The 22,470-nt window shown below is 38.9% G+C and overlaps 1 protein-coding gene across 3 annotated transcripts in view; it reads left to right on the forward strand.

The window, feature by feature from the left end:
• Nucleotides 1-1,467: 1,467 nt before the first annotated feature.
• RHOT1 (ras homolog family member T1) overlaps nucleotides 1,468-22,470 on the forward strand; it is a 40,494-nt gene continuing 19,491 nt past the window's right edge. For all 3 annotated transcript variants that reach the window (XM_060763959.2, XM_060763957.2, XM_060763958.2), the window contains exons 1-14: nucleotides 1,468-1,608; nucleotides 8,378-8,436; nucleotides 9,311-9,392; nucleotides 12,580-12,623; nucleotides 13,613-13,666; nucleotides 14,419-14,471; nucleotides 15,051-15,159; nucleotides 16,005-16,106; nucleotides 16,865-16,963; nucleotides 17,652-17,760; nucleotides 18,275-18,395; nucleotides 19,546-19,630; nucleotides 21,062-21,207; nucleotides 21,870-21,970. In XM_060763959.2, coding sequence (XP_060619942.2) covers nucleotides 1,572-1,608; nucleotides 8,378-8,436; nucleotides 9,311-9,392; nucleotides 12,580-12,623; nucleotides 13,613-13,666; nucleotides 14,419-14,471; nucleotides 15,051-15,159; nucleotides 16,005-16,106; nucleotides 16,865-16,963; nucleotides 17,652-17,760; nucleotides 18,275-18,395; nucleotides 19,546-19,630; nucleotides 21,062-21,207; nucleotides 21,870-21,970 — 1,201 coding nt within the window. In that variant the 5' untranslated portion in view covers nucleotides 1,468-1,571. The remainder of the gene's footprint in view (nucleotides 1,609-8,377; nucleotides 8,437-9,310; nucleotides 9,393-12,579; nucleotides 12,624-13,612; nucleotides 13,667-14,418; nucleotides 14,472-15,050; nucleotides 15,160-16,004; nucleotides 16,107-16,864; nucleotides 16,964-17,651; nucleotides 17,761-18,274; nucleotides 18,396-19,545; nucleotides 19,631-21,061; nucleotides 21,208-21,869; nucleotides 21,971-22,470) is intronic.

Here is a 22,470-nt window from a genome sequence, read left to right on the forward strand (position 1 = left end):
GCAGAGCGAATCCAGAAACAAAACTGTAGTGAGGTCCTTATGTTTGTGTTTATGTTTTTATAGGAATACACAGTGGAATTAATATAGCTAGAGACCACCTTAACTGCAATGGAGTTGTCATTTCACAAGGCCTTTAACTCCTCTGCCTCGCCCAACTACAGATCCCATGCTTCTATAGCACTGAGCCTGGGCAGCTAAAGTAGTGTCAAACAACAGCATCCTTACTTACTTAGGTGAGCCCTCATTGTCTGACTATGATAGTCTTCCAGGATTAGTGTACTGGCGCTAAGTAGGTGACTGTGGAGCCCTATTCTTGATCTGCATCTTCTCCCACAGTGAGGGCATTGGTTTCCAGGAGGAAGGTGTTCTTGGTCAGGGTTGGCCTGACGTGCCTTACTCTTGGCACGTTTCTCTCTTTTGCCCTCCATTCGTGCCTCTTCAAATTCTACAGCACTGCTGGTCACAGCTGACCTCCAAATGGAGCGCTCAAGGGCCAGGGCTTTGCGTCTTCTGCTGGAACAAGAAGGAAGCCGTGGCGCTCTACACCACGCACATCCTGACATTGACACAGTTCAATGCAAGTCTATGCAAGAGTTTTTAAGGTTGGCTTTGAGCCCATCTTCAAATCTCTTTTCCTGCCCACCAACATTCCATTTTCCATTCGTGAGTTCGGAGTAGTAGAGCAACTGCTTTGGGAGACGGTGGTCGGGCATCCGGACAACGTGGCCGGTCCAGCAGAGTTGATGGCGGAGGATCATCACTTCAGTGCTGGTGGTTTTTGCTTCTTCCAGCACTCTGACATTTGTCCGCTTGTCTTCCCAAGAGATTTGCAGGATTTTCCGGAGACAACGCTGATGGAATCGTTCCAGGAGTTGCATGTGACGTTTTGAGACAGTCCACATTTCGCTGGCGTATAGCAGGCTTGGAAGGACAATAGCTTTATAGACAAGCACCTTGGTCTCCCTACAGATGTCCTGGTCTTCAAACACTCTCTGCTTCATTCGGAAAAATGCTGCACTCGCAGAGCTCAGGCAGTGTTGTATTTCAGTGTCAATGTTGACTTTTGTGGAGAGGTGGCTGCCAAGGTAGCGGAAATGGTCAACATTTCCTAATGTCACACCATTAAGCTGTATTTCTGGTATTGGAGAAGGATTGGCTGGTGACTGCTGGAAGAGCACCTTGGTTTTCTCAATGTTCAGTGACAGGCCGAGTTTCTCATAATCTTCTGCGAAAGTGTTTAGAATGGCTTCCATTCTGACAGTGGGAGACATGGGAGGAGCAGGCTTCCTGTAGAACTCGGAAAATCAGTCCACGCGCCGTCCGCCTCGCTAGAGGGCGCCACTTTCCCCATGGAGCGGTGGAGGGATAGATAAGCCGGCAGGGAAGGCTCCGGAAGTTCCCGTCGAGCGGGTTGTGTCTATCTGCTCCTGTCTCTGTGGTCGGGGCCGGGAAAGGTTGGAGGGCGGGCGGGCGGGCGCGCGGGCGGGGGTGCTGTTGGAGGCGGCGGCGCGCGCCAGCGAGTGAGCGAGGCTGCAGGCCCAGGCGGCTCCCCTCCTTCCCGATGTGAAGCCATGAAGAAGGACGTGAGGATCCTGCTGGTGGGCGAACGTGAGTGCAGAGAAGGAAGGTCAATGGGGAGGAAGAGGGGAAGGGGAAGGAGCGCGGGGTCTCTCAGCAGGAGGAGGGGCCGTGTGAAGGGAAGTAGGGGACTCTACACGTGTTTTTGAACTGAGGGCGGCCTGAGGTGCTGGGCACGTGTTTGGTGTTTTGAAAGGAGGGCAGGGTCAGCAAGGAGGGGACCCATGTGGCGGAGGCAAGTTCTGGGAGAAGCAAGAAGGGAGTAGGCCTGACAGGGAAAGGGAGCAATCGCGGGGTGTGAAGCTGAGGCGCCCCAGACAGAACAACCCACAATATCTGCTTTGAACTGGATTATCTGAGTCTACACTGCCATGTATCCCAGTTCAAAGCAGATAATGTGGGATTTTACTCAGCTGTGTAGAAGGGGCCTCAGTCAGTCTGGAGAGGCTGAAACTTGAGGAAGAAAAGGGGGGTTCCTACGTCATAAATCAGGCATGGGCAAATTTCGGCCCACATTCCAGGTATTTTGGATTCCCAACTCCCGCAGTTCCTAACAGCTGATAGGCAGTTTGGAATTTTGGGAGTTGAAGTCCAAAACACATGGAGGGCCAAAGTTTGCCCATGCCTGCCATAGAATGAATGCAGTTCAACACTACCTTGTTTACTTTTTACTTTTTTGTGTTTTTAACCATGTAATTTATTGTATATATTTTATTTTATGTTAATACATTTTTTATTTTGTTGTACACCTCGAGCCATTAGGAGAGGCCGATAATATAATTTATTATTATTATTATTATTATTATTATTATTCATTTGGTAATGCACCAGCACTCTTTGGCAGCTAAAGACCTTGTGAAGCTATCACCCATATTTATTTATCATGTCAGGAGTGAACCAAAACAGTTATATTGCATAAACAAACACACAAACAAAACACAAAGTTTGCAGGCTTGGTAATCTATTAAATGTCCTTTGACCAGTATCTGGCCACTTGGAGTGCCTCTGGTGTTTCTGCAAGAAGGTCCTCCATTGTGCATGTGGCAGGGCTCAGGTTGCATTGCAGCAGGTCTGTGGTTTGCGCTTCTCCACACTCACATGTCATGGATTCCACTTTGTAGCCCAATTTCTTAAGGTTGGCTCTGCATCTCATGATGCCAGAGCGCAGTCTGTTCAGTGCCTTCCAAGTTGCCCAGTCTTATGTGTGCCCAGGGGGGAGTCTCTTATTTGGTATTAGCCATTGATTGAGGTTCTGGGTTTGAGCCTGCCACTTTTGGACTCTCACTTGCTGAGGTGTTCCAGCGAGTGTCTCTGTAGATCTTAGAAAACTATTTCTTGATTTAAGTCATTGACATGCTGGCTGATACCCAAACGGGGTGGGTCGGAGATGTCACTGCCTTGGTCCTTTCACTATTGGTTGACGGATGTCAGGTGGTGCAATACTGGCTAAACAGTGTAATTTCTCCAGTGGTGTAGGGTGCAGACACCCCATGATAATGTGGCATGTCTCATTAAGAGCCACATCCTCTGTTTTAGCGTGGTGAGATGTGTTCCACACTGGGCATGCGTACTCAGCAGCAGAGTAGCACAGCGCAAGGGCAGATGTCACCCATTATTCCATAGCATTCAGCCATGGTAGGTAAAGTGGGATCAAACTACATTCATTCTACAAACTCAGGGCCCTTCCACACAGCTGAATAAAATCCCACATTATCTGCTTTGAATTGGAATATATGGCAGTTTGGACTCAGATAACCCAGGGCTCTTCCACACAGCCATATAACCCAGAACATCAAGGCAGAAAATCCCATAAAATCTGCTTTGTACTGGGTTATCTGGGTCCACACTGCTATGTATTTCAGTTCAAAGCAGATAATGTGGGAATTTCTTCCACTGTGTGTCAGGGGTCTAAGTTATTCTTTGACAAAGTGCTGTGACAGTTCTTTGACAAAGATGATGCAGGGGATTGCTGTGGGTTTTCCAGGCTGTATGGCCATGTTCCATAAGCATTCTCTCCTGATTTTTTGCCCACATCTATGGCAGGCATCCTCTGAGGTTGTGAGGTCTGTTGGAAACTGGCAAGTGAGGTTTATCCATCTGTGGAATGTTAAGAGTGGGAGAAAGAACTCTGTTTGAGGCAAGTGTGAATATTGCAATTGGCCACATTGACTGTATTAATATTACTTTACTCACCTAAGAAATGTAACAGTCTTTGCAAATAATTGCAAAGTTTGCTGTAAAGTAAATTCTATCCCAATTCTTCATGTTAACTACTCAGAGAAGTAAACTCAGTAGATTACTTCCACATGCCTACACTTTGACCTGGATTGAGTCAATAGTTTAGGCAGTTATCAATACATAGAATAGGCTGAAACTCCATTTAAGCAACTCTTAGATCAATATTTTCTTCAGAGTCATTGCCACAGGAAAAGAAACTTGGTGCCTTCATGCTGTTCAGAACTGCACCTGTCTGGGCTCCTTGCAGGAACAAATCATGGTCTAAAAGTAGGTGACTTATATTAACAGCAAGAAAAAGAAAACAGAAGTCTGTAGCCATTCACTTTGCAGGTTGTATAAGCTTAGATACTTCAAGCGAGATTTCTGAAAGTATACAGAAGGCAGCATAACTGTTTACTCATTGCTTAAGCCTGTCTGATAGGATATCTGTCTCCCAATTACCATTATTTGCATGTATGTTTTACTGTAATCTATTATGGTTGCTGTGCACTTAAATATGTTTAGGATAGGCGAGATCATTAGGTGACTGAAGGAACATAATAGATGGGTCTTCTGACTGATTTGCCAGCAGATTTCATAATAAATAAAATCCGTAACACACAGTAAAGCCAGGATTAACATCACATATAGTAATACACTTGGGAAACTGAATGTTTATCCTTTTAAATGCTTATTATTAAAAATTTTATTATATATTCTGAATGATTTTGCCATGAACTTCTTCAGTCATGTGCTCTGGCCAAACCAGTGTTATTGGTTTTCATTGACATGGCCATGTTAGTCTGGAATATCAGTATGTAAAGGATCTTGTGGCACCTTAAACTCTGAGAGATTGAGGTTGGTAGCATAAACTTTCATAGACTCTAGATGCAACTATACCATACAATGAATTCTGTTTTACATCACCTTATCTGTCATGGTTCCTTTGGACCCATGGCTGCATGGTATAATGGTTTCGCCATTGAATGATGACCCTGAACACCCAAGATTTGACTCCCCATTCTGCCATGGAAATTCACTGGGTGAACTTGGGTAAGTCACAGTCTCTCGGCCTCAGAGGAAGGCGATAGCAAACCTTTCTGAATGAATCTTGCCAAGAAACTCCTGTGATGAGTTTGTCTTAGGTCCACCATAGATTTGAAATGACTTGAATGCACGTAACAACAACTCAGTGCTCATAAAAACTTGAAGTTTTAAACCATATTTTTTTTAAAAATATATTATTTTAACTGGATGAGAATGCTTAATAGTTTTTCAAAAGAATATATCAAGTTTTTTGTAAATTAGCGGGAGAAATGCAGAATTTTTAAACTGACAGGATTACAAATGAGATATTGCATCTTCCTGTATTGTATTTGAAATGCAAATGGCAAACGTGTTTTTCCTTGCCAAAATAAGATGGGTAGAATACTTGAGAATAAGAAGCTTTGCATTTCCATTAGTTTATTATCATTATCCATTTGTAAGAAGACTCACTTCATACTGTGACGGTTGTGGGTATCCGTCATGCTAAGAACAGTATGACTATTTCTAACAGGCTCCAACCACAAGAGGTCCTTTGAGTTTCCTGTTCAGACAGTAGCCCTTTTGTCTGAGTGCTTATGCCCATATCATACGCATATCATATATTCCATGGCTCACAAAGGCCTCTGTCTGAGAATAGTGTTCTGTATGTATCAGGTGAATTTCAAGGGCCTTGAATACTAGGTTACAACTAGTCTCAGGCTCACGTGCATCTGCATCGTATTGGAAATAGTGGGCAGTTGTGGATTTGATGTAGTCTGTGCCTTAACATATGATAATTTTAAAGAATGTATTTCTGTCTAGGGCCAAAGAAGGACAACAAACTTCTGTTTGTAAAGGTGCTTAAGAAATGCGTACATTACTTTTCCGAAGGAGAGAAAGGTCTAGTTTCTTCAAATGCTGGTGTGTGCATGTGTCTTCAAGTTGCCTGTTGACATGAATTTCATAGGGTTTTCTTAGGCAAGGAATATTCAGGGATGTTTTGCCAGTTCCTTCCTCTAGTAATTTCCCATCCAAGTGTATTCAAAGGCTGATCCTGCTTAGCTTTCCAGATCAGACAGGATTGGGTGTCTTTAGGCTATTTTAAACCATGCAAATGCTACCCACTGGTTTAATTTCAGGAGCCCTTCAAGGAGGTTTGGTAGTGAAGTCTTGATTTTGGTAGAGGAAAGGAAAAGAGAAATCACTACACAAATAATTTATAGATAAATGCCAAAATCTCATACATCAAAATGAACTACTTTTACTTTGGGGAATAACAAAGTCCACAGTGGAGACAGTAGTTTCAAAAATGGTACAATCCTGAACACTGTTAGAAGAAATTAGTTTTGGCAAAATCTGAATTAGTCAAGTGAATTTAGCTGGAAGTGGATGGTAAGCTGCTCTCTTTCCATTAATGTAATATGCCTGGTTCTGTTCTAGTCTAGCTTGTATCCACTTACACTTGACAAATATGGTAGGGAAGTTTTGGTAGCTGTGGTTGTGTTTTACTAGCTCATGATTGGTGTTTATGTTAGAGGCATAACTTCTGACAGGATCAAAAGACTTATACTTAGTCTGCTGTGCTTTATTCCCATAAGTAGTCTTTTGTGCATTTGACAGAGTTTGCTATTCCTTTGCAAATGATTTCTGTGTCTTGTGTGATGTACTCCTTTCTTGAAAAATAGCAATAGTTGTTCATGTTGTTGAATTTAACTGTCACCAAGTTGATTTTGACTTACGGCAACCCTGTGAATGAGAAACCTCAAAGTCACCCTTTTATTGACAGCTCTGTTCACTTGGCAAAGACTTCTATGATCAAACTTATCCATCTGGAATGTGATCTTCCCCATTTTCCAGTGCCTTCTGCATTATCAAGCATTATTCTCACATGTGTTCAAATTATAACGGTCTCGGTTTAGTCATCTTGGCTTCTCATTTATTTGACTTTTTAGCAGTCCACAGTATCTGTAGAAGTCTTGTCCCACACCACATTTCAGTCTCCACGGTTCAGGGTATGAACAATAAACTAATTTTGTGGAAAGCTAGCTCTTGGTCAGATGAAGACTGTAACAAGGGTTTGACACCCTGCTCCTCTTCATAATCTCTCATCTTCTGTAGAAAGCAGTTTTAAAATGGAAAGGGGGGGGGGTATCCCAATGGCTTTTACACACACCATTTTAATCTTGGGCAAATAATTATTATGATCTTTCTGTTTGATTACTTATTTTTCTTTGCAGCAGAAAAAAATAAGTACGTGAAATCAATGACTCATGCTACTTTTCTAAAAATATGACAGATTTTCTAGGGCATGCACAAATTCATCTCATTCTCTTAGTACTTATTTCATAATATGGAGCTACCTTATACACTATTTGGCTCATATTTTTAGATCTTCTGCTTTCTGGTTCTTAATAAGTATCTCAGAGCATCATTGGAAGGAAATCTAGAATGGGGTGCAAATTAGACAGTGGGTTGAGAAACAGGGTGTCTTCTAATCCATCTCTTAATAAAGAGACATATTTTTTGGAAAAGTATAAGGAGGTGTTTTTAAAAGGTGTGAAAAGGGACTCAAATGGTGCAGCACCTGGCAAAGCAACAGAGAAAAAGGTTTCTAATGCCCAATGTCCAACGTTTATGAGATGGGTTACAGTTTTTGTGAAATTGGCACAGTAACATTTTAAAATAAATAATTGTATCAATCTTCTTCAGTTTTGGGGAGAGGAGGTGTTATATCATGTTTTTTTAGATTTCCATTTCATCAAATGTTTGATGTCAGCATTTTGGCTATTAACCTGTTTTGGCCTACAACTTCCAGAAATCCCAGCCAGTTTACCAGCTGTTAGGATTTCTGGCAGTTGAAGGCCAAAACATCTGGGGACACAGACTGAGAACCACTACTATAACATATTGTTAATCTTTGAAAAAAAAAAGTGTTCCACGAAGAAGCATTTATCCTGTTTTCTACAGTTAAAGCATAAACTTAGAGCCATCATAAGTTACTGTACCTGTGCAATAGTCAAATAGATGTCAAAACTGTCAGTCAGTAAGAAAATCATTATTTACCTGTTAAATTAAATGCAGAATCCCTTGTATTCTGCATCTGTTTTTCTGTTTTGTTTTCATCTTAGCAGCTGCCAGCAATACTATGACAACTATGTAGTCAACAAGTGGCATGGAGATCCAAGGATTGGATTAGTGTTTGGTTTGAGGCTCCTCATGTTTTCCTGGACCACACAATTTATTTTATAAATTTTCTGGTTTAAAAAAAACTTCCATCCCTGTTCCCAGAAACCAAAACAACTCAATGGAGAAATAGCATTCCCAGGGGAAAAACACCAGGAATGAAAATTGGAAATGGCAGTAATGTGGTCCTTGTACCCAATTCAGGACCCACACCTGTTTTATGTTCTTGTACTTTTCATTCCTCTCTTGATGCCTTGATTATTTGAAGTGTTCTAAGACTTCATTTTATGCTGGTTTGCAGAGTGACTGCCAAAAATAATACCCACAGTTATAAATATTATTACCTAATTTGTATATCTGTTACATTTCACAGCAAGAGTTGGAAAGACATCACTTATTATGTCTCTTGTCAGTGAAGAATTTCCAGAAGAGGTATGTTTTCATGCTGTTTGAATAATTTATGTCAAAAGTAGATGGGTTTTTAAAACCATTTTAAAAAGTAGGTAGACCACAAAAAAACAAAACAAAACCAAGAATGCACAGTGAAATAATTTTAAAAGAACATTTATTGGGTTTTCCTATGTAGAAACACTTGAAAAGTCTTTCTAGCATATATAAAGTGATCTAAAAATATATAAGAAGAATAATGTGAGGTATTTTACAAGTTGAAACAAAGCAACATTCCAAGTTAGGTTCTTGTGGGTTTTTTCGGGCTATAGAGCCATGTTCTAGAGGCATTTCTCCTGACCTTCTCAACCTCTGAGGATGCTTGCCATAGATGCAGGCGAAACGTCAGGAGAAATGCCTCTAGAACATGGCTCTATAGCCCGAAAAAACCCACAAGAACCTAGTGATTCCAGCCATGAAAGCCTTCGACAATACATTGAACATTCCAAGTGTTTAAATTTGGGGACATTTTAAATCTTGGTAGTTTTCACAATTTGATGTGTGTTGGGTTGACCTTAGATAGTAATATGGATATAATATGTAGCTCTTCAGTGGGATTTCATTGCATGACAATTCATTATGGTTTTCATTGATTAGGCAGATGTATAGGATAATAATTCAGGCTGCTGGTGTAGTCACTACAAAATGAATTTAAAGGGTACTCAACTATTAATTGCAAGGCACTCAGTTACAAGACTTTCAAAAAAATATGAAAGGATTGCTTTTTGGAGTCTATACAATCAGGGGCAGAAGCATTGATTATGAACCTAAAATATTTTCTCAACTTGAATTGATTTATTATCCTTGCTGATAGAATAACATATAACTAGTTTCTAAAATACTCCTTTTTCTTATCAAGGTTCCTCCACGAGCAGAAGAAATCACTATTCCTGCTGATGTTACCCCAGAGAGAGTGCCAACCCATATAGTCGACTATTCAGGTAAAGGATGTATTGAGGGTTTTTTGGCTATTTATTTGTTTTCTTTATAGTCCATCTTCATTTGAACATGGGATTCAAAACAGCTTACAACAAGTCAAAGGAAATACAATAGGAAAAACCTATTGCTATAAATTTAAAAAGAATAAACAATTCAATAAAAACAAAAACAGTATTAAAAGATTTAAATATATATTAAATATAATTATTAATATAGTAAAATAATAATGACACAACACATCTAATTTAAAGTGCTCTCTTGAAAAGAGTAAAAACATACAGGCTTTCTAGAGGAAGATGTGGATACTACACTGTTGGGTAAACAGAAGCCACAAAATTTCTTCTCCTTGCCCAACACTTAATAAATATTCAAAAAGTGAGTCTGTTTGCCTATCTTGAGTCCGTCAGTATTTTATTTGTTCATATTAATATTCCAAGATATGGAAAAAGGACGGGAATAATTTAAGATTTAGAAAGTCTATATTAGATCAGCGGAGATCATTGTTTTCCCCCCACCCCTGAGGATTCCCTCGAACTAGTACCATTGTACTAGTTTGTGCCCATTGTCTACAAGTACCACATTTTATTACATAAAAGTAACTTTTTATTTATTTATTTATTATTACTGGTGCTTTTACCCCGCCCTTCTCAACCCCCGGAGGGGGACTCAGGGCGGCTTACAAAAAAGGCAGAATTCGATGCCTATACATAATAATACATAGTATACAAAAATATAAAAGAACGATATACAAAATGTAATTAAAAACGATTATCACAATAAAACATCAGCAACTGGTACCTAATCATCATATAAAAACATCATATAAAAGTCATTCTTATAATCAGCGTTTCGTTTCCAGAGTTCCACATAACCAATCCGTTAGTCATTTCCTAGCCATCAATGGAGTTCTTCTTTATTTACCCACTTGTCCAAATGCCTGGTCCCAGATTCATGTTTTTAGTTTTTTCCTGAAAGAAAGGAGCATAGTTGCAGATCTGATTTCCCCGGGGAGAGAATTCCATAGGCGGGGGGCCACCACCGAGAAGGCCCTGCTCCCTGTCCCCGCCAATCTCACCTGTGATAGAGGCGGGGTCGAGAGCAGGACCTCCCCAGAAGATCTTAGGCTCCGGGGTGGGACGTAGAGGGAGATCCGTTCGGACAGATACACTGGGCCAGAACTGTATAGGGTTTTATAGGTCAAAACCAGCACCTTGAATTATCCTTTTTTTGCCCCCCCCCCCCCAAAAGGGAGGGGGAAGTCTTTTATCAGCTACTAGTCTGGTTGCTGAGTGAAGCCCCGTAGATATTTGGAGGCCAGGCGCATGGTCAGGTGACTTACCCATGCATTTGTCCTCTTTCCTTCCCTTTGATCTCTAAGGGGTGTCTGTGAGTGAATAAAGCTTTACTGCCCGCCCGCCCCCAATCAGCTGCTAGCTGAGTGAAGCCCTGTAGCTTCAAGGGGGAGGTGCATGGATGAAAGCAAAAAAAATACCATGGGGGGGGAGCAAAAAAGGGAGGGTGCAACTTTTAGGCTGTGGTGATTAATATGCAGTGAAATATGAGTAGTTCTTTCATTTCCATATGTTGTAGAATCACAGTATCCGTTACACTTGGCTACTGCCCATACTGATTTGGCTTAGTTAAACTGGAGCATGGAAGGACCAAAGAGGATCCAGTTCTTTTGGGATCATGTTAGTTGAGATGAAAATGATTAGGTAGAAAAATTATTATAAGACTGATAATATCGGTCGGAACTTCTACCAAGTATGAAAATGGCTGATACTCTACTGTCTTTTTTTAGCTTCAAGGCACATGACATTTCAGTTGATCTAGTTTGTAGCCAGTGCCAAATCACACTAACTTCTGCCAAATGTGATGTGGAAGATTAATATAATTTTAACTGATATAGAATAGCCTCATTTGCAACTGTTACAGATGCATTCATGCAATATAACATAGTGCTCTGTGTGCATCTGATAATTATCCTGTTTGAGAACAAAAAAAACTTACATCCCACACTTTCATTTATATCAGATGTCATAGATGCTTTTGTCCGGCTACCTGTCTGAGATCTAGGAAAAACAGATGATGCCTCTTTGAGTCAAATTGTTCTTGAGTTGTTATTCAGAAAAAATGTATATCAGTGTCTTCAATGCTTCTTCCCAATTTTTTTCTGTTCACTATTGTGATGTGCTTTCCCATGACATCTTCCCCTATTCGCCTTTGAAATATTTCCTGCTTTAATATGACTCCCCTTGGGAGCTAAGTACATCATTTCTTCTGTATCCAGATGTTTAGACTTTCTGAATGCTCTTGTTTATCTAGCAGAAATAGCATCAACAGGCTTGAAGGAACCTCAGCTTCTGAAAAAATTAAGGAGGCCCCGTTAAGAAAAGGAGATGCATCATGGCAAGGGAATACTGACTGAGTATTTGGGGTGGGGAACAGAAATCTGGGTAGGAAATGGAACTGAATAAAGGAGAACATGGCTGGCTGAATGGAATGGTAAACTAAGCACTCCATGCTGTAGATTTTTTTTTTTTACAAATCCCATTTGTTTTTAATGGGTATTACATTTTGCATGAGTTTCACATGTCAGGGATTGAGCTTTGGAAAGGAACAACACCATACCTGACCATGCTTGCTGAAAATGGCAGTTTTCTGAAAAATTCGTCTCTTGCAGGCATTGTAAAATCTGTAGAATTGTCTTTTTAGCAAAAGTGTTTCAAAATAGAGGCATACTTCCATTGTTCACCCTACACAGTTTGGGCCCATTATATTGATGGGACTAGAGTTAACTATAACTAATATGTTCCATTCATTTCAGTAGGTTTTGCTCTGGATCGGATTAACACTAGATTTAGTTCAGTATTTCCACACATCTTTATGCCATTGCAAATTCTTATAGTAAGAAACCTTGCAAGATTAGAATTCAATACCTCTGATTCCCACTTCTGGATTAAAGGAAATTAACTTCTGCTGAAATGTTGTTGTGCTAGTATTGCTTCTCTGTAATACTTTTCTCTTTTGGATTCAATACAAAATATAATAAAAATAAACAAGTCAGCACTTGAGAGAATGCTTTTCTAGCTGAAAGTTTGGGTGAATGTTCTTCTTACTTGATATATAGGTTTGATGCAATGGTTTTAAACAGAGAGTTATTGTTACCTTTTCCTTTTTCCTTTTTAGAAGCTGAACAAAGTGATGAACAACTCCATCATGAAATATCACAAGTGAGTGTCGTGTCCCTTATTTTGAAATGGCATTTCTTAAAACCTGCCCTCTAAAACTCAGTGTCTGAGAGTTATTTCAGTATAAGAAAAGTTAGGCTCACTTGGATACTCCTGTCCCTCAAGATGCACCAGTAGCTGAGTAGAGGTGTATGGAATGGATGCCACCTATAAAATAATAAGATTTCAGTTTCTGCAAAAAAAAAAGCTGATTTCCAATAAGTCCTCAGAGCAATACATACTATATTCTCACTTTCAGCTCTACTTATTTTGCTAGTAACTGAAATGCCATAATTATGGCTTTATACATGTAGTCCCCCAGATTTATAGATTGGTGAGCAGAATCATTTGGCAGAGAAGGCTAAAGATCTTAAAAACTACAGACCCCAGCATTGCATAGCCTTGCACCAAGGCAGATAGAGTGGCATCAAGCTGCATTCATTCTGCATTATAGATGCACCTCAAGGAATCTGAATCGGGATAAACATGGGAGGCTCCATGAGGGAAGGGTTACAAATTTCTCTGGTTTTCCTTTCCATTGCTGGATGATTTGGTGTTTGAAAACTTTTGTTTTGAAGGAATTCTAAGCGCGCAGCAACTTTAATGTGCACCATTTTTGGCCAAATTACAAAGAGTGCATTTTTTGTTGCTTCATATTACACCCCGGTGAGTGAGGGTGTTCTCTCGTGCACCAGGCAACAGCATGTGTCAAGCTGATTCCGATTTACATACAAATTCAACTTTAAAACAAACTTTCAGAAGGTATGTTGTTCGTAACCCAGGCACTGTCTGTATTTGATCAAAAAAGTCAAGTCCTTAAAATTCTGTAATTGAAATTTAGCAAGGAAAAAGCCATTTGAATCTCTGTGAGCAAAGCAATACAAAAAGCAATCCTTAGCCAAATTGATTTTCCTTTTCCAAAGGTAATGTTACAATTGTTTTCCTCAGGAAACCTTACCGTTATAATCAAATTGTTTTCTTCTGTATTGCAGGCGAATGTAATTTGCATAGTATATGCTGTGAACAACAAAAATTCAATTGAAAAGGTATGAGAGCAACATTTCTTGTTCAATTTCAGTTGTCATTAACATCCTTTCAGATATCCTGAGTAGGGATGCACAACCGGTATTGAAAGATAATTTATCTGCCTATGCTCCCATACTTTATCTGCCTGCTTATATGGCCTTTTCTCAATTAGTCTTGAAAATAGTATGAGAACATTTTTGCCTTGGTGGACTCTTTTGGGGAGAGAGCTGTTTTATTTCCACATGATGTATTTAGGAAAGATGGATGGTAGACAGACTGAATGTGCTGCATTAGTAGCATTTGCCTTTTAGTTATTGAATTGGGAGAATGAACTGGCTAACTCAAAATTTCTGAAAAAGTCCTATCTGCAGTGACTGGAACTGCACTTACTTCAAAAAGTAGATTGTAACTCCAGAGCATGTTTGTGATGCAGATGGACTCTTCTCCATAACAAATGAGTAGTAAGTTTAAATCTATTATATGTGAAATCATTGTGCAAACAGATATTCTGTTTTTCATTCTCCTGCATGACACCATTTCTGGTGACATGTCAGTGAGCAGGAGATATATTTCAGTAAGATGCTAACCTAACTTTTATGCACTCACTATAAATATTGAAAATCTTGTCTATTTGCTCATCTTAGAATCTGGGGTGTTGGAAATGTCACTATCTAAACTTAGTGGACTATAGATAGTGCAAACATACATTCAAGTTGGGTGGAAGGAGTTTTGTGAACTAGTTTTAATAATTACTCTTAACTTGTTGGTTTAGGTAACAAGCCGATGGATTCCTCTCATCAACGAAAGGACAGACAAAGATAGCAGGTATATTGAAAATGCAAATTGATTAAATACAAAATTATGGACGCTGACTATGCAGGATTTGCTGAAAACAATCCATTTCAGTGAACTATTCCATGTGGAATGTATACAATAGTTGGCTGCTTATTATTTGGAGTAATCACTAAAGCATAAGATCATCCCTCTGTGATCTCCAGTATAGGATATGTTTCTCTCAAGATAGCTGCCTCAACTTGTTAATTACACATATGGGCTCCCAATTTGTTTCAGATGAAGCAGTTTAGTGATTATTCGCTCCGGGAGAATTTTGTTTGGAAGCAAAAAATTACAACTTGGTTTCAAAGACATTTTCTAAATGTTTTTTTTTTTTGGTCCAAATTAGATCCTAACTAGTGCACTCTTGGATACCTTAAATATCCTAAACTCTATTTGAAGGAAGATTCTTTTGGTTCCTTCCAGACCTACTTCTTTCCGTAGAATTAGAACCTAGATCTGCTAATATTATAAATCAGCAGCTTTTGTCAGTCATGGTGAACATGCCTGGTGACATGTCAGTGAGCAGGAGATATATTTTTTTACTGTGACTTCTTCTCTGATTTTCAGATTGCCTCTTATACTAGTAGGCAACAAATCCGATCTGGTGGAATACAGTAGCATGGAGACCATCCTTCCCATCATGAACCAATACACAGAGATAGAAACTTGTGTAGAGGTAAAAAAAACTTCGGCAAATAAACTGGTTGAATATAGATGCAAGGACTATCTGGTTGACTTCGAATAGACCGAAATGGGCCACTGGAATGTTTTGTCCCTTTTGTGCTTGAAATAATATGATCTGGGAGAAATGAGTTTGACTGAGTACAGCAATCAATCCCTGAAAGAACTGACTGTGAGGCACTTGCTCCCCCTCCCTCCAAGAAAGAACTCTGTCCCAGCCGGCAGTTTCTTTGCCATTCTTACTTTGTCAAACTGATCTTCCCCTTCTCCTCTTTCTTCTTGTATAATACTTTTTTGAGAGCTTAAAGGACGTTCCTTTGTTTTTACTTGTGATGTGAGCTGCTTAGGGAACAGATTTTTGCATGAATTTGAGATTAAAATGCAATTGAATGAAATAATACCAGTGTGTATATTTGAATTGCATTTATGCTATTTCTAGTACCTAGGAATCCTTATAAAGACCATTTAATTATGTTTATTTGTTAATAATAAGTATTTAAATCTTGCTTTATATTAAACTTCCAAAGCCACATCTATGGTTTAAAACAAACGGAACAGCAATAATAATAAAAATAATTTTAAAAAACTTTATTTATAGACCGCCCTATCTCCCCAGATTGACTCAGGGAAGTTTCCAGCATGTATGAGCAAACATTCAATGCCAACCCCCCCCCCCCCCCAAAAAAAAACAAAACAACAACATTCAAACAAAATTATATCAGGACAAACCATACTGAACATTATAAAAGCAACCTAACTCTAAACTTAATAACAAACAAAATAACTGACAATATCATGATTAAGCTTTCCACACTTGCTCACCATTTCATTTTTCTCTAGTGCTCCGCCAAGAACTTGAAGAATATATCTGAATTGTTTTATTATGCACAGAAAGCTGTTCTGCATCCTACAGGGCCCCTCTATTGTCCAGAGGAAAAAGAGGTATTTTCATATTTTGGTCTCATACAATCAGCCTTGCAAATGATTTGTCCCAATGCCTACATATCTGTAAGAAAGAAGAAACATTTGTTAAGAGAAAATAGAGTTGTTGCTGATTCCCTCCACTTGAATCATCAATGGAAAATAGAAGATGCATGCAAAGAACATATGCTGATTGCTAAATCATTATCTTAGAGGGCAGAAGTATTCTTTCTTGTTGAAGCTTCAGTGATAAAAATGTCATATTAAGTGCCGGAGCCCAAACTTGTGGTCTAATGTTAGTATGAAAGTGATCTCATGATAATGACATTAAAGGTATAAATAATTAAGAGTAATGAACCTAATCTGTAAAACATGTTTATATCTTCTGAATGTTAATTGTTTGATTGCCAGATATCATGGCACAGACTTATTGACTATCAGGTGTTCTTGGTAGCAAATTCTGAAGTGAGGTGTCATTCCTAGTAAAACAGAAATTGAATTGGAATATTGAAAACATCACCTTGTAAATTCCTCACTGTTGTGCTGACCTGTCCCTGTCCTTCTGCCAAGAGTTTTCCTGACATTATATAACAACAACAATAACAACAACAGCCCTGTTCTATTTTCAATGCAGGAAATATGGAACAAGTAGTGTAAAGATTCTTTATTAGAATTCTGTTGGTTGATGGCTTGTGTGGTTTTGCATTTCATGTTGAAGCAAAAATGCAGAATACTTAGAATAAAACAATCATATCTCCTTACTGTCCTTTGATCTACAGATGAAACCTGCCTGTATAAAAGCACTAACTCGGATCTTCAGGATTTCAGATCAGGATAATGATGGCACCCTTAATGATGTAGAACTCAACTTCTTTCAGGTATATTTTAATGCATTGGCCAAGATCCACCACCAAGTCTCAGTGCAAAGGCCCAGAGTGTTTCTGTCCAGTTCCTACCATTTCTGTGTCTCTCAATAGAGGAGGTAGGCATTTGGATAGGGAGAGTGCCTGGTTACAGGAAGGATGAGCTGAAATCTGCAACACTTTGAATCCTGACTTTCTCTCTTGTTATCATCAGTCTTCGTTAGCTTGGTCAGTGGTGGGGGATCATGGGAGCTGATATCTAAAAACATTTGGAGGGCTGCCATTGCCCACCCTTTTGTTAGAGAGGGGGAGACTGAGAGAAATGATGCCAATAAAATGAGTAATCATGCTGCACTATTAAGGTTTCACAGATGACCATTTGAGAAATGGAAATTGGAGGGAGCATTCAGCCGGTGTACCATTAGAAATGTCCCTTGGAACTCTGACCTAATGTCCATAGAGTATGTGCTTTGGCTCCAATGTCCTAAACAAGTGCATAATGACAAGACTGACTTAGGAGTGATGCTCTGGTTTCTGGATATTCTTTTTGCCATTGTCACCACAATATATTTTGCCAGCATCAAAACTGGGGGCTTGTTGGAGTTATTTTGGTGTGAAATTTGTATCCAGTGAACTGTGTATGGTTTTCTATTTCCAAGGTCAATTTGAAATATTTTTATATTTCTTTTGTCTCTTTTTTTAGAGAATTTGTTTTAACACACCACTGGCACCTCAGGCACTAGAAGATGTAAAGAATGTAGTCAGAAAAAATCTAAGTGATGGAGTTGCAGATAATGGATTAACGTTGAAGGGTAAGGTGCTCCATATCTTTACATTACAACAGAAAGATGAGATTGGGCCTGCTAAGTAAGAAAAATGGCAGCAAAGCCAAACATTATTAGCAGATTCTTGATGTTATACATCAACATGACACTGATACTGTGCTGGATATATTTGAAGTTGTTGATAAAGATTCACAGAACCTGATACCCTAATATTGCAACTTCTTGTTCTATTTGTTTGCCTATTCAGTGGATATTTTCAGAACTGGAACAAAAATACAAAACAATTAGCAACATTTTCCTCACCCTCCTGACATGTCAGAATTCTCTGTCTGCATGTATGAAATGGGATCAGTAATTTGGTAGTGATGGGGTCTCTTATTCCATAAACCTCTTTTTGTTTGATTAGAACCACAGTATTTTGTTAGATATGCACATGTGTTTTTGCAAGAAAGGACCCTTCTGCAATTTCTTTTTTTAAGGAGTCTTTACCCATATTACCGATGTGCACCCAAGCGCATAACCCAGAACATTCTCTTTCCAGGTTTTCTTTTTCTACACACACTATTTATTCAGCGTGGGAGACACGAAACAACGTGGACAGTACTGCGGCGCTTTGGATATGATGATGATCTGGAGCTCACGCCCGAATATTTATTCCCTTTGTAAGTATCTCCAACCCTTGCTTTTATTTAATTCAAGTATAGTTTGTGTTTTATATTTATAAGAGGGATCCCTCAGTTCCAATGGCTGTGGGCACTTTATCTCTGCTGGACTGAACCACAAGTCATTGCTTCAAGTGTTGTGTTATAAAACACATATATTTTAATATGCTTATGTTTTAATATATCCTTTTAAACTATGTTTTAATATATGATTTTATGGATGTATCTAACTGTGTTGTTCCATGCCTTGAGCTGAAACAAGAAGCGGGTAATAAATAAAAGTGTATTGCTGTTACTATTGTTACTGTTCCCAATAAGAGCCAAGCCAATACTTCTGGAATATAACTGGCATTCATAATCATATAAATGTTATCTAATTCTGTAATCCAGATTACTGAGTTTACAATATTTTGTAAAGCAGGGCTGCGGCTATGGGTAGTCCTTTGCAGCACATGGCCATCAAGGAGATTTCTTTAAAGGAACCCCTGATCCTTGCTCGCCTCCCCAACATTTTGGCAGTTCCCAGAGTTCACATTATATGTTCATGTCAATTCGGTGCAGCACATTTTTAAAACGGGAGGGAAGAAAGAAGGGAAAACAGTCAGTGAAAAAAAAATAACTAAACATTACTCCCATGTTGGTTTGTTTGTTTTTTTACATTTTTAGCTTGGGGAATATTTTAGTCTCTCCCACTGAAACAAGGTGGAATTAAAAATGTCAACTGGCCTATAATCTTTCTGCTCACTTCTCAGCTCTTACCCCTTTTTAATGTATACATAAAACATAATTCACAAGACTATAATAAAAATAATAATTATCAAAAAGTTTTTTCACAAGGCTTCTTATTGACAAAAAAAAATTCTTTCCTCTAGTTGCATAGTCTCCATGTAAATCCCCATAATCTGATGGAGCACTTAGAGAATAATGACTGGTAGTCCTGACACATGATATACAATCATGAGGAGTAGATAACAATTGCTGGAGAACACGTAGAGTAGAGGCTATTACTTTTTGTTCTTTTGGAGGTCTTCTCATGGGGAGAATGAGTGTGTTTACAGCATAATAAATAATGGAAGCCTGGTAAGGGGGTAATCAGGAACAAACGGATGCCTAGAGGCTTTTTCAACAAAGCATCTTTTTCTTTTACCAGGTTAAAAATCCCTTCCGACTGTACAACAGAGTTGAATCACCATGCCTATTTGTTCCTCCAAAGCATTTTTGATAAGCATGATTTGGTAAGCTTTTAACCTTATTTAGAGGATATTTTTATAAGGAATGTTTGAAATGTCGTTCTATAGTACATGTAGTAAAACTGTTGGGAGAGGGAGACTTGTCAAACATTTAAACATATTTATTTTCATTTTTAATTTATTTCAGCACCTCACATCAGAAATGATTGTATTCCAGAACAAATATTCCCCTGACCCAAACCACTCCTATTTTAAACTATTAGAGAGCTCAAAAGAGTCAGGAATCAAAAAGAGTGTTGGTTTTTCAGCCTGTTCCTGGAGTTCTTTGGGGCACTGATTCAGAGGATTGCATTGGATAGTTCTAGTTTCTAAGATATATGGTTCATATCAATTTCTGTGGGCAGTCAGATGAAGACTGGTAGATTGCATAAGTTCTGTCTCAAAAACTAGAACTGATAGATGGGAATCAGGATAGATGGGATCAGGAGGTTGAATGTACCCAGAAACAGGCGTCAAAATGTATGTTAGCCAGTGTGGTTGTTCAGTATGGTTACTGTATATACTCGAGTATAAACCTAGTTTTTCACCCCGTTTTTAAGGCTGAAAAAGCCCCCCTCAGCTTGTACTCAGGTGAGGGTCCTGGTGGGAAGGCGTGGAGCTGAAAGTAGGGCTTCTTTCAGCCCCACGTCTTCCCGCCAGGACCGTCATCTTTCCGCACAGCAACCCAGCTCTCCTTCCTTTCCTCCTCTCTCACACAGCTCGCACCTTCCTCTTCTCCTTTCTTGGCACCAGTCTTTCCCAGTTTTCCTTATTCATATACACACAGCATTTCCCCCCAAATGTATCGTTAAAATAAACTATGCTGATTATCGGAAGGATACATAAGCACATTTACTTTGAAGAAGTATAGAATAATGATTTAACGAGAATTGGACAGTCTTATCTTAAATTACAGTTTTATGTAAATATTCAAAAACATTTAACGTACTGAAGCCTCAATTAATGTAATTTTGGTATCTATTTTTATTTTGAAATTTAGCAGTAGCTGCTGCATTTCCCACCCTTGGCTTATACTTGAGTCAATACGTTTTCCCAGTTTTTGTTGTAAAATTAGGTGCCTTGGCTTATATTCGGGTCGGCTTATATTCGAGTATATACAGTATTTTCTTGAATCAGAGGTGAAGTAATCTTAGTTTCTTCAGTATGAAAAGGAAACAAGTCACACCTTAAAAGTGAACTTATTTCAATATTATCTTTCATGCTGAGCAACTGAGTTGTAATCCTTAAAAGCTGAAATATCTCTAAATTGCTACAAAACTTCTTTATTTGCTTCCAGTGTTTAAATTTTACTTTTGCTCCTTTACCCACTTAACAGCAAGGCTGTTTGTGTAGCTGGAATTAAATTTCATTTTTATCATTTTTAGCAGTGTGGTTTTAAGTACAAATGCTATGAGTATTCATTTAATCTGTTTCCAGGACCGAGATTGTGCTTTGTCTCCTGATGAACTCAAAGATTTATTCAAAATATTCCCTTATATGCCATGGGGACCAGATGTCAACAATACTGTCTGCACCAATGAAAGGGGTTGGATAACTTATCAGGGATTTCTGTCTCAGTGGACGTATGTACATACCTGAAATACTCATTTTGCTTTTGGAGAGGCTTGCACCGTTCCACTATTTTGTTTTCAAAGGCATCAGATGTTGTCAAGGGCACCAGGAATTTAGGAAGGTTGAAGGCTCGTACAACTTGTCAGGTTTTTTGGCACTTAACTATTAAAGCTGCTTGTGTGAATATGATCAAAAGGTCCCCAAAGTGCTGAGAACAAAAATATCTGAGGGAGAGGCTAGGTGATGTCTTCCTTAAAATTTTATTTTTCTACAGGAAGGTATTTTTCGAGAAGGGATGTATGTCACGTTTTTTACCCTGCAGTTGACTTTACTGTATTTAAAGTTGGCAGGTCTTTTTGAAGTGCTTTCAATAAATTTCTTCCCTCAGCAGTGTGAAATTGCTGTATGGACATACTGCACGTATTAAACACAGCAGGCTGCATGTCTAAAGGACATTAGTTAATGCAACTGAAAGAAGGAAATGGATACCATTCTGGGGTTTCTGTGTCTATTCTCTATATTTTGATGTTGTCCCTTTGAGAGACGGAATACAAAATAATATATCTGTCATTTATATCCTTCTTTCTTTAAGCCTTTTAAAGTGATTAGGGGTTTATGTTCAAGCACAGATCAGAAGTGGTTTACTGGAAATGAACATTTTTTTCTTTGCTAGACTTACTACTTACTTGGATGTACAGCGCTGCCTTGAATATTTGGGATATTTGGGATATTCTATATTGACCGAACAGGAATCCCAGGCCTCAGCAATTACAGGTAACTGCTCACTGTGTTCTGGTATGTTTTGGAAGAGAGAAAAGCTTGATTCATCTTAGCTTCCTGGCATTGATTTGCATTTTGAAGCAAAGCAGTATGAAAAGACAGCAGAAATTCTACTTAGTATTTTGTGTGCAGTCGGTCATGCAAACTTATTTTTGTAGCAATCCAGACTGAAGATCTGGAAGAAATTGAGTACTGGGTTGTGTTTTGTTTTTTAAAAAAGTACAATCCCATGCTTTTTCTGTTCTGTTGAGCACATGAAACATCATGGTCACAGAACCAAGACGTATCTGAATGGGTGGAGCAGAGCAAGCAGTGAGGAAATATATGTGAAGCCAGAGCTCTAAATGAAATGCCAGGGAGAGAGGAATGCAAATATTATTAACTTGTGAACCCTTCAGCATTTTGTCCCTTGTTATTTATGCATAACAATGTCCGCATCATGTGTTTTTTCTTCATTGATTGTCATTTGGGGTTGGGTGGGTAAACAATGCATT

This window comes from Anolis sagrei, chromosome 2 (assembly GCF_037176765.1).
Source record: "Anolis sagrei isolate rAnoSag1 chromosome 2, rAnoSag1.mat, whole genome shotgun sequence".
Lineage (NCBI taxonomy): Eukaryota > Metazoa > Chordata > Lepidosauria > Squamata > Dactyloidae > Anolis > Anolis sagrei.